Raw genomic sequence first — 13,293 nt, 5'->3', positions numbered from 1 at the left:
GAAATCGACATAGCTTTGACTCTAGGACCCAGTATACTCATGTCTCTTTGGGCATGTTTTATATATATATATATATATATATATCTCTATATATATATACATATATATATATATATCTACATACTAGGGTCTCAATCTCTGCTGATAAGGTACCTGTCCACGCTGCCACAGCGCTATAAACCCATGCCGGCACCATCGCCGGTCTGAGTAGTGTACCAGAATGTGCACGCTATCTGCAAGATCCCTGAGAATAGCTGTTACGTCAGGGCTACCTTTTGGGCAAAAGTGACACCCTAGGGGAAGATTCCCATCCTATCCTGGCCCTAGTGGGGAAAGGAACCAGAACAAGAGAGGAGAAAGACTCTATGTTGGGGCACTCTTAATTGAAAAATCGACACTAAAACTTAACTTTTAATAAGCATAATAAAATATAGTGACTCAAAATAATAGTGATCAAATACATAAGAACGCCTAGGTGAAAATTACTTGTAATTTATATATTATACTGGGAATCCTGTCTACAATATCAGACAGGTTATATTTAGATCCCAGAGGGGTAATCTGTTCGGTTAGATTTCTCGATATTGCTAAAGCTTGATGAAGCAAAAAGACATGTAATATAATAGAGAAAATGTTGCCTATACAGGTTCTTCAGCACCTACAGCTCTAGATTGAGGCAGTGGTGTTGACCAAAAGGCTTTTATTGCAGTGGTAATTGCGTCAATATCCTTTTTGCAACAGGCAAAAAAGGACTGAAGGTACAAAATTATTATTTGATATGAGTGTGTCTTGCGTAACACCTGATAAAATTGATAAAGGGAAAGATAGAAATAAAAGAGAAGGGGTGTCTTACTTCTGCTGTTCAGCTGGGTTGTTTACTGCACCTGGTATTCGCTGCTGGTCCCCCAGGCAGTTACTGACCAGGCCTGCCACAGATTAGCTTCCAAGATCAGACGAGATCAGGCGTATCCTGTGGAGTATGGCCGTAATCTGTTCTGCTGTTCAGCTGGGTTGTTTACTGCACCTGGTATTCGCTGCTGGTCCCCCAGGCAGTTACTGACCAGGCCTGCCACAGATTAGCTTCCAAGATCAGACGAGATCAGGCGTATCCTGTGGAGTATGGCCGTAATTAAACCGATATGTCCCCTGTGTGGGGGTGGGCTGCGCAGTCCCACCTGACCCCACTGACCAAACGACCCGTTTCACCGATGTGTAGGCTTGTTCACTGGTGATTATTTAATCCCTGATATGGATATATATAGGGTGAGTATAATTACCTAGATGGCCGCCAAATGTGTGAACGGATGCGTCGTGCATGGTTATCGTTGAGCGGAAGTGACGTGTTTTGTCAATACTTCCGGTCGTCGTATAGGTACTTGCGTTCCACGGCTGCTGATAGTCCGCATTGGCGGAAGTGCCTCTCCTGTGTCAGGCGGAGATGACGTATACCGCCAGTGCCTAAGGTCGCCATGGCAATGCATGCGTTCCACGGCCTCTAATGGTCCGCATGAGCGGAAGTGATGTTTGAGACCTGATGCTTCTAGTTGTTATGGAGACGTTTTTATTTGAGATAGGTGGGCTGTCCCTACGGGAAATTGTGTGACGGACTTGTGCCCGTACCTTATGATGTTTGATGTATAATATGGGCATGTTTTTCAAAAGCTTGGTACATATAAATGACATATAGTATCGGTCTGTATAGAAGATAATTGTTAGGGTGAATATACTTGTCCTTGCTGTCGCTGGGGCACTAATTATTAATAGACTTGCAGTGGATTATAATAATCATTAGTAAGATCCTGACGTTATGCACAGAAATGTATGGTGTCTGTAAAGAGCTATTATTCCGAAAAGAGAAATAAAATATAGATAATTTTTAAATAAAGAAATTAAAATAGGGATGGGACAATGTTAATTATTAATAATTGCTAATAGAATCAATAATAAAGTGAAGATTGAAGGTAGATAGTAAAAAGGATAATTGAGAATGGGGTTAAACAAGGGGGGTTAGCTCTACAGGTGAAGAATAAAGGATAAATGCATAAATGAGATTCAGACCTATTATTGCTTGTCCATATACTTATTCTATAATTCATTAATTGATGCATTGATCCCAAAGTGATATGTACTGATTATGATATTAAAGATTTAGCACCTTCATAATAGATTAGGAGTGTGTGCGTATTAAAATTCGTACGTGTAGATATAGTATTGATATTAAAAGCTGTGACCGATATTGGACGAAGGTGATATAGGGTTGTACAAATGTGTGGAAGTGCGAGGCTGTGAAATGAAGTTATGTAGGCTATATCGGAGTGCAAGTATGTGAGAGGGACAAGGGCATGGCTGGAATAAAAATGAGGAGTGATGGTGAAAAATGAAAGGTGATTAAGTGATGTGCATGGTAGAAAAAAAAAAAAAAAAAAATTTGAAAAAATATATACAGGTTGAGTCTCCCTTATCCAAAATGCTTGGGACCAGAGGTATTTTGGATATGGGATTTTTCCGTATTTTGGAATAACTGCATACCATAATCAGATATCATGGTGATGGGACCTAAATCTAAGCACAGAATGCATTTATGTTACATATACACCTTATACACACAGCCTGAAGGTCATTTCAACCAATATTTTTTATAACTTTGTGCATTAAACAAAGTGTGTCTACATTCACACAATTCATTTATATTTCATATACACCTTATACACACAGCCTGAAGGTAATTTAATACAATATTTTTAATAATTCTGTGTATTAAACAAAGTTTGTGTACATTGAGCCATCAAAAAACAAAGGTTTCACTATCTCACTCTCACTCAAAAAAGTCCGTATTTCGGAATATTCCGTATTTCGGAATATTTGGATATGGGATACTCAACCTGTATAGATAAAGAGTTAGTGCTCTGTGCTAATGTGTATCCTAGAACACGCAGGTACTATAAGGAACAGCTCCACGGACCTAGCCAAAATGAAGAAATTAACATCGGTAGCTAGACATTTTCATTACCACCATAAGAGCAATCCCAGGGAAATAACAGCTTTTGGCCTAGAACAAATCAAACTGGGAATAAGAGGAGGAGATCTTTCCCGGGAACTTCTGAAAAGAGAATCAGAGTGGACTTATAACCTCAACAGCCTGACCCCGCATGGCCTGAATGAATACATCAATTATGGGATATTTATTTGATCATCCATTTACTAATGTTTATACATATCCCAAGAAATTCAGACTCCTCAATCCACCCACATACTTTCGCTAATATAACTGTAAATATAAACCGCATGCTTTTACACTAATATTCTTACATAGGCCCCGTCATGTAGCATACCCCATCCCATGCATTTCACAATAGTTTTTCTTCTATATCACTATAACTATCATTGTCTTTTTGATCATATTATATACTCATTACATCATATCACAATCCTTACTCTCCATTTGACCCCTCTTTAGCTTTAAGGGCACATTCAAGAAAACAAATTTTCCCATCCCAACACCAGGATTTGGCCTACTGACATTAGCACAGAGCACTAACTCTTTATCTATATATATTTTTTCAATTTTTTTTTTTTTTTTTTTTTTTTCCTACCATGCACATCACTTAATCACCTTTCATTTTTCACCATCACTCCTCATTCTTATTCCAGCCATGCCCTTGTCCCTCTCACATACTTGCACTCCGATATAGCCTACATAACTTCATTTCACAGCCTCGCACTTCCACACATTTGTACAACCCTATATCACCTTCGTCCAATATCGGTCACAGCTTTTAATATCAATACTATATCTACACGTACGAATTTTAATACGCACACACTCCTAATCTATTATGAAGGTGCTAAATCTTTAATATCATAATCAGTACATATCACTTTGGGATCAATGCATCAATTAATGAATTATAGAATAAGTATATGGACAAGCAATAATAGGTCTGAATCTCATTTATGCATTTATCCTTTATTCTTCACCTGTAGAGCTAACCCCCCTTGTTTAACCCCATTCTCAATTATCCTTTTTACTATCTACCTTCAATCTTCACTTTATTATTGATTCTATTAGCAATTATTAATAATTAACATTGTCCCATCCCTATTTTAATTTCTTTATTTAAAAATTATCTATATTTTATTTCTCTTTTCGGAATAATAGCTCTTTACAGACACCATACATTTCTGTGCATAACATCAGGATCTTACTAATGATTATTATAATCCACTGCAAGTCTATTAATAATTAGTGCCCCAGCGACAGCAAGGACAAGTATATTCACCCTAACAATTATCTTCTATACAGACCGATACTATATGTCATTTATATGTACCAAGCTTTTGAAAAACATGCCCATATTATACATCAAACATCATAAGGTACGGGCACAAGTCCGTCACACAATTTCCCGTAGGGACAGCCCACCTATCTCAAATAAAAACGTCTCCATAACAACTAGAAGCATCAGGTCTCAAACATCACTTCCGCTCATGCGGACCATTAGAGGCCGTGAAACGCATGCATTGCCATGGCGACCTTAGGCACTGGCGGTATACGTCATCTCCGCCTGACACAGGAGAGGCACTTCCGCCAATGCGGACTATCAGCAGCCGTGGAACGCAAGTACCTATACGACGACCGGAAGTATTGACAAAACACGTCACTTCCGCTCAACGATAACCATGCACGACGCATCCGTTCACACATTTGGCGGCCATCTAGGTAATTATACTCGCCCTATATATATCCATATCAGGGATTAAATAATCACCAGTGAACAAGCCTACACATCGGTGAAACGGGCCGTTTGGTCAGTGGGGTCAGGTGGGACTGCGCAGCCCACCCCCACACAGGGGACATATCGGTTTAATTACGGCCATACTCCACAGGATACGCCTGATCTCGTCTGATCTTGGAAGCTAATCTGTGGCAGGCCTGGTCAGTAACTGCCTGGGGGACCAGCAGCGAATACCAGGTGCAGTAAACAACCCAGCTGAACAGCAGAAGTAAGACACCCCTTCTCTTTTATTTCTATCTTTCCCTTTATCAATTTTATCAGGTGTTACGCAAGACACACTCATATCAAATAATAATTTTGTACCTTCAGTCCTTTTTTGCCTGTTGCAAAAAGGATATTGACGCAATTACCACTGCAATAAAAGCCTTTTGGTCAACACCACTGCCTCAATCTAGAGCTGTAGGTGCTGAAGAACCTGTATAGGCAACATTTTCTCTATTATATTACATGTCTTTTTGCTTCATCAAGCTTTAGCAATATCGAGAAATCTAACCGAACAGATTACCCCTCTGGGATCTAAATATAACCTGTCTGATATTGTAGACAGGATTCCCAGTATAATATATAAATTACAAGTAATTTTCACCTAGGCGTTCTTATGTATTTGATCACTATTATTTTGAGTCACTATATTTTATTATGCTTATTAAAAGTTAAGTTTTAGTGTCGATTTTTCAATTAAGAGTGCCCCAACATAGAGTCTTTCTCCTCTCTTGTTCTGTTACCTCAACTTACTGACTCTGGGAGCACCACCGACGCATAATTGGTTAAACACATTTAGTGCATATCATTAGTTTAAAGTCGGTTACAGACTTAGATCTAACATTGGTCATATGTCTGTTAGAATAAACCTGTTGCGGAACTATCCTTTCTAGATAAAACCTAGTGGGGAAAGGATACTGCCTGAGAATTCTTTGTGGGAAACTGCAGTCTCTTGTCTGGAGATTCCCGCTCTTTTTCATCATTAGAGGAGGGAAATTTACCTCAGCTTTCTTCCCCTTAAACATGTGTACCCTTGTGTCAGGGACAGATGAGTCATCAGTGATATGCAAATCATCTTTTATTACAATAATCATATATTGAATACTTTTCTGCCATTTTGGCTGTAACTTTGCATTATCGTAGTCGACCATGGAGTCAACCTCAGTGTCGATATCAGTGTCTATTATTTTGGATAGTGAGCATTGAGAGACTCTGAAGGTCTCTGCGACATAGGGACAGACATGGGTAGATTTCCTGTCTGTTCTCTAATCTTTTGTGCAATAAATTCACCTTAGCACTTAATTACACATATCCAAACAGGTGTCGGCGTTGTCGACGGAGACACCCTCACACACACATATTTGCTCCATCTCCTCCTTAGGGGAGCCTTTTACCTCAGACATGTCGACACACACGTACCGACACACCACATACTCAGGGAATGCTCATCTGAAGACAATTCCCCCATAAGGCCCTTTGGAGAGACAGAGAGAGAGTATGCCAGCACACACCCCAGCGCTATTAACCCAGGAATAACACAGTAACTTAATGTTAACCCAGTAGCTGCTGTTTATATTGATTTTTGCGCCTAATTATGTGCCCCTCCTCTCTTTTTACCCTCTTCTACCGTGTAACTGCAGGGGAGAGTCTGGGGAGCTTCCTCTCAGCGGTGCTGTGGAGAAAAAACATGGCGCTGGTGAGTGCTGAGGAAGAAGCCCCGCCCCCTCAGCGGCGGGCTTCTGTCCCGCGTTTCTGTGTAAAAATATGTTGGGGGCCCACGCATATATACAGTGCCCAACTGTATATATGCCCACTTTTGCCAAGAGGTCTCTAATTGCTGCCCAGGGCGCCCCCCCCCCCCCTGCGCCCTGCACCCTACAGTGACCGGAGTATGTGGGTTTAGTGTGGGAGCAATGGCGCACAGCTGCAGTGCTGTGCGCTACCTCATATGAAGACTGGAGTCTTTTGCCGCCGATTTCAAAGTCTTCTTGCTTCTGTCACCGGCTTCTGTCTTCCGGCTCTGCGAGGGGGGCGGCGGCGCGGCTCCGGGATCGGACGACCAAGGGTGCGATCCTGTGTACGATCCCTCTGGAGCTAATGGTGTCCAGTAGCCTAAAAAGCAGGACCTATCTTCAGTGAGTAGGACTGCTTCTCTCCCCTCAGTCCCACGTAGCAGAGAGTCTGTTGCCAGCAGATCTCTCTGAAAATAAAAAAACCTAACAAAATACTTTCTTCTTAGCAAGCTCAGGAGAGCTCACTAAGTAGCACCCAGCTCGTCCGGGCACAGATTCAAACTGAGGTCTGGAGGAGGGACATAGAGGGAGGAGCCAGAGCACACCAGTATCCAAATTCTTTCTTAAAGTGCCCTGTCTCCTGCGGAGCCCGTCTATTCCCCGTGGTCCTTACGGAGTCCCCAGCATCCACTAGGACGTTAGAGAAATAACAAACCGAAAAATAAATGCAGAAAACTCTTCAGGAGCTTTCATAAGCGTGACCGGCTCCTCCGGGCACATTTTCTAAACTGAGTCTGGTAGGAGGAGCATAGAGGGAGGAGCCAGCCCACACTATCAATTTCTTAAAGTGCCCATGGCTCCTAGTGGCCCCGTCTAAACCCCATGGTACTAAATGGAACCCCAGTATCCTCTAGGATGTAAGAGAAATAAAGCGATCAAAAATAGTTTCTGCATTATATAGAAGTCACAACTGTAGATATTGTTTGGCGATCACTGGTGCTCTCTGCATTACATGGCAATATCAACTACTCTTGTATGGCGGTCACTGATGCTCTCTGTATTATATGGCGGCTTATTATATGGCTGCTTATTATATGGCGGAGTATCTACTCTGTATTGTAATGCAGTCACTGATACTCTGTATTGTATGGCATTTACTGTGATCTTCTCACTATTATACGTAGTCACTGTGATTTTCTTTGTATTATATGGTGGTCACTGTGATGCTCTGTGGTGGGTGAGATTGTGTAGTATAGCATAGGCAACAATAATTCCCTTTGTGTCTTGAGGCAGTGGAGTCTGTATGCTTTATTTAAAAATGAAGATAACCTCAGTACCACAGAATAAATGCAGCACGCACAGGCACCTTAATATAACAGAAATAAACTGTATTTTGAACCTATCCTTCAAACATATCAGTCTTTACTATTTTGTCATCTTTATTCAGCAAACCAACATTGAATACTATATATTGTTGTGAGCTGAGTCTTTGTTCTAGGTGACAGAAAGCAAAACTTCACCCCTGGTCCACAGACTGACAGTTGTCTTGTGCTCGCTGTAATACACTTGTCACACCCTCCTTGAACAGGGGCCCTATTCTAATAATTACATAGTGTGATGCTGACCTTTCAGTCAGTGACTAACATATATTGTTCTGCACAAACCTTAAAACCAGATCTGTGTCACCATATATAAAAAATGGCTTATAGTAGTAAGAAAGCAATAAGTATTCCAAATTAAAAAGTCATAGTACAATTCTGTAAATATGTTCTGAAAAAAAGCCTAGTGCAATTCTTTGAATATTTTATTCCCATCCAAACTTTTCACTACAAGATGTGACCTCTTTGTTCTATTTTCTGTAATGTGTTTTGGCAAAAATGGCTAGAATGTTTGTGTTGCTTATACAGATGAGAATGAAAATTAAATAAAATCAGTATGTTTTTGCTAAATTTACGCATGGGGTGTCGGGAGGGGAGTGGTGCAGGTACAAAGTACCCGGGCTTGCCAGTGAGGCACAGCCACACCTACCAAGCTGGCATGTCCACACTCTCTTCAGCAATGGCATGTACAAAGGGCCCGCCTATTAAAATAGGTCTTGTCATGCCTACTTAAGTACTGGGTCCCTGTTCATATGTAATATGTGTAATATGCAGTATTAAAGTAAAAAGTTGGTAGTAAGAAATATTTCTAAAATATTTTTTTTTCTGAAATATTTAGTATCATACCCTGTTTTTATATGTCATGGTAGAGTTTCCCTTACCTCCCCACACGTCCCTCCCCTTTTCGTTTGCCCTGCTGCCCTCCTCACCCCTTTTTTTCTTCTTCTGTACCCCTTGATCTGAAAATTAGTATCAATAAAAATAATGAATGAAAAAAATATAAAAAAAGAAAAGAAAATCATCACATCTAATAAGTTGAATGAACACTGAATCATACCTATAACATCTGGACTGATTGTTAAAATGTTGAAGAACTTTTTTTTTTATAATTTCTCTCTGAACTTTTTCTTTCTGCTCAATCTCAGATGAATACACTTTTGAGATGCCAGAATCCACTTCATCCATCTTTTTCTTTTTATCCTAGAAAAATGTAAAGCAATAATAAACTATACAACAAAAAACTAAATTATCCATATAAACAGAAGAAGGCCTCACATTTATTCACAGTAATGGGCATTTTGGACTTTTCCAATTCTACCACATGGGTGAAGCCTAGAAGTTCCCGAACATTAGTTAAAAAACAACAACATGTCTGACATACCTTTTTACAAACATTAAACTAAAAAAACAAACAAACAAAAAAGGCTAGCACAGTGACAGTGGGTGTATGGCCTTAATTTGAACACACTGCAGTTCTGTGAATTGTTTTTCAGTGGATGTGGCCAAATAGCATCTCACACCAAGCTATTATGTGCACTCTTACACTGTGTGTTATAATTAACTGTGCTACATCTCTACAGGAACACACTGAGCACTCTATTCACCTAATAAACTTACATAAGTAAATGTTATGGCCTATTCAGTAAAAAAATAAGATTTTAAACCTACCGGTAAATCTTTTTCTCCTAGTCCGTAGAGGATGCTGGGGACTCCGTAAGGACCATGGGGAATAGACGGGCTCCGCAGGAGACATGGGCACCAAAAAGAACTTTAGATATGGGTGTGCACTGGCTCCTCCCTCTATGCCCCTCCTCCAGACCTCAGTTAGAGAAACTGTGCCCAGAGGAGACGGACACTACGAGGAAAGGATTTTTGTTAATCCAAGGGCAAGATTCATACCAGCCACACCATCCACACCATATAACATGGATATACGAACCAGTCAACAGTATGAAACAAAACAGCATCAGCCCGAGACTGATCAAAACTGCAACAGAACCCTTATGTAAGCAGAAACTATATACAAGTCTTGCAGAATTTAGTCCGCACTGGGATGGGCGCCCAGCATCCTCTACGGACTAGGAGAAAAAGATTTACCGGTAGGTTTAAAATCTTATTTTCTCTTACGTCCTAGAGAATGCTGGGGACTCCGTAAGGACCATGGGGATTATACCAAAGCTCCAAAACGGGCGGGAGAGTGCGGATGACTCTGCACCGATTGAGCAAACATGAGGTCCTCATCAGCCAGGGTATCAAACTTGTAGAACTTTGCAAATGTGTTTGAACCCGACCAAGTCGCTGCTCGGCAAAGCTGTAATGCCGAGACACCTCGGGCAGCCGCCCAAGAAGAGCCCACCTTCCTAGTGGAATGGGCCTTTACAGAATTTGGTAACGGCAATCCAGCCGTAGAATGAGCCTGCTGAATCGTGTTATCGATCCAGCGAGCAATAGTCTGCGTAGAAGCAGGAGCGCCAACCTTGTTGGCTGCATACAGGACAAACAGTGCCTCTGTTTTCCTAACCCGAGCCGTTCTGGCCACATAAATTTTCAATGCCCTGACCACATCAAGGGACTCGGAATCCTCCAAGTCCCGTGTAGCCACAGGCACCACAATAGGTTGGTTCATATGAAAAGAAGAAACCACCTTGGAAAAAAATGAGGACGAGTCCGCAATTCCGCTCTATCCACATGGAATATCAGATAGGGGCTCTTGTGAGATAAAGCCGCAAACTCTGACACTCGCCTTGCAGATGCCAAGGCCAACAACATGACCACTTTCCAAGTGAGATATTTTAATCCACCGTTTTAAGTGGTTCAAACCAGTGAGACTTAAGGAACCGCAACACCACGTTAAGGTCCCAGGGTGCCACTGGGGGCACAAAAGGAGGCTGGATATGCAGCACTCCCTTCACAAAAGCCTGGACTTCTGGGAGAGAAGCCATTTCCCTCTGAAAGAAAATGGATAGGGCCGAAATCTGAACCTTAATGGAACCTAATTTTAGGCCCAAATTCACTCCCGTCTGTAGGAAGTGAAGGAAACGGCCCAAATGGAATTCTTCCGGAGGAGCATTCCTGGACTCACACCACGATATATACTTTCGCCATATACGGTGATAATGTTTCGCTGTCACGTTTTTCCTAGCCTTTATCAGAGTAGGAATGACCTCATCCGGAATGCCCTTTTTCGCTAGGATCCGGCGTTCAACCGCCATGCCGTCAAACGCAGCCGCGGTAAGTCTTGGAACAGACAGGGCCCCTGTTGTAACAGGTCCTCTCTGAGAGGAAGAGGCCACGGATCTTCTGTGAGCATCTCCTGCAGATCCGGATACCAGGCTCTTTTTCGCGGCCAATCTGGAACGATGAGAATAGTCTGTACTCCTTTTCGTCTTATGATTCTCAATATCTTTGAAATGAGCGGAAGAGGAAACACATAGACCGACTGAAACACCCATGGTGTCATCAGAGTGTCCACGGCCACTGCCTGAGGGTCCCTCGACCTGGAGCAATACTTCGATAGTTTCTTGTTGAGGCGTGACGCCATCATGTCTATCTGAGGCAGTCCCCACCGACTTGCAATCTCTGTGAAGACTTCCTGATGAAGTCCCCACTCCCCTGGATGTAGATCGTGTCTGCTGAGGAAGTCTGCTTCCCAGTTGTCCACTCCCGGAATGAAGACTGCTGTCATGGCGCTTACATGATTTTCCGCCCAGCGAAGAATCCTGGTGGCTTCTGCCATTGCCACTCTGCTCTTTGTTCCACCTTGGCGGTTTACATGCGCCACAGCGGTGATGTTGTCTGACTGGGTCAGAACTGGTAGGTCGCGAAGCAAATCTTCCGCTTGCCGAAGGGCATTGTATATGGCCCTCAACTCCAGTATGTTGATGTGAAGACAAGCCTCCTGGCTTGACCACAGACCCTGGAAGTTTCTTTCCTTTGTGACTGCTCCCCAACCTCGGAGGCTCGCGTCCGTGGTTACCAGAACCCAGTCCTGAATGCCGAACCTGCGACCCTCCAGAAGGTGAGCACTCTGCAGCCACCACAGGAGAGATACCCTGGCCCTGCGGGACAGGGTGATCATCTGATGAATTTGTAGATGAGACCCGGACCACTTGTCCAGAAGGTCCCATTGAAAAGTTCTCACATGGAACCTGCCGAATGGGATGGCCTCGTAAGTCGCCACCATCTTTCCCAGAACTCGAGTGCAGTGATGCACCGACACCCTCTTTGGCTTCAATAGGTCCTTGACCAAAGACATGAGTACTTGGGCCTTTTCCGTCGGAAGATAAACCCTTTTCTGGCCCGTATCCAGAATCATGCCTAAGAAAGGCAACCGAGTCGTTGGTACCAACTGTGACTTCGGGAAATTGAGAATCCAGCTGTGCTGTTGCAACACCCTCAGGGAGAGTGATACGCTGTTCAGTAACTGTTCTCTCGATCTCGCTTTTATCAGGAGATCGTCCAAGTACGGGATAATTGTGACACCCTGCTTGCGCAGGAGCACCATCATTTCCGCCATTACCTTGGTGAAAATCCTCGGGCCCGTGGAAAGCCCAAACGGCAACGTCTGAAATTGGTCATGACAATCCTGTACAGCAAACCTCAGGAACGCCTGATGAGGCGGATATATGGGGACATGAAGGTATGCATCCTTTATGTCCAGGGACACCATATAATCCCCCCTTCCAGGCTGGCGATGACCGCTCTGAGTGACTCCATCTTGAACTTGAACCTTTTTAAGTATAGGTTTAAGGATTTTAAATTCAAAATGGGCCTGACCGAACCGTCCGGTTTCGGGACTACAAGCAGGGTTGCAGCAGGGGGACTTTGACCACCACTTGTTGAAGACACAATTTTTGAATCGCATTTAACACTATCTCCTTCTCTGGGGGAGAAGCCGGTAGGGCCGATTTGAAAAACCGGCGAGGAGGCACCTCTTCGAATTCCAGCTTGTAACCCTGGGAAACAATTTCTATTGCCCAGGGATCCACCTGTGAGTGAACCCAAACATGGCTGAAAAGTCGAAGACGTGCCCCCACTGGGGCGGACTCCCTCAGCGGAGCCCCAGCGTCATGCGGTGGATTTTGTAGAGGCCGGGGAGGACTTCTGCTCCTGGGAACTAGCTGTGATTGGCAGCTTTTTCCCCTTACCCTTACCTCTGGCAAGAAAGGAAGATCCTCGCACTCTCTTGGGTTTATGCGACCGAAAGGACTGCATCTGATAATGTGGAGCTTTCTTAGGCTGTAAGGAAACATAAGGCAAAAAAGTTGATTTACCTGCCGTAGCCGTGGAAACAAGGTCCGTGAGACCTTCCCCAAACAATTCCTCACCCTTGTAAGGTAAAACCTCCATATGCCTCTTCGAGTCGGCATCGCCCGTCCATTGTCTGGTCCATAGGACTCGTCT

The 13,293-nt window shown here is 43.0% G+C and overlaps 1 protein-coding gene across 4 annotated transcripts in view; it reads right to left on the bottom strand.

Moving 5' to 3' along the window:
- MDM1 (Mdm1 nuclear protein) overlaps positions 1-13,293 on the bottom strand; it is a 132,387-nt gene that overhangs the window by 81,199 nt on the left and 37,895 nt on the right. For all 4 annotated transcript variants that reach the window (XM_063927512.1, XM_063927513.1, XM_063927514.1 and 1 more), the window contains exon 6: positions 8,948-9,090. In XM_063927512.1, coding sequence (XP_063783582.1) covers positions 8,948-9,090 — 143 coding nt within the window. The remainder of the gene's footprint in view (positions 1-8,947; positions 9,091-13,293) is intronic.

The sequence above is a fragment of the Pseudophryne corroboree genome, chromosome 6 (genome assembly GCF_028390025.1).
Source record: "Pseudophryne corroboree isolate aPseCor3 chromosome 6, aPseCor3.hap2, whole genome shotgun sequence".
NCBI lineage: Eukaryota > Metazoa > Chordata > Amphibia > Anura > Myobatrachidae > Pseudophryne > Pseudophryne corroboree.
Note: the sequence above shows the minus strand (reverse complement) of the source record. Positions and strands in the feature narration are given on the sequence as shown.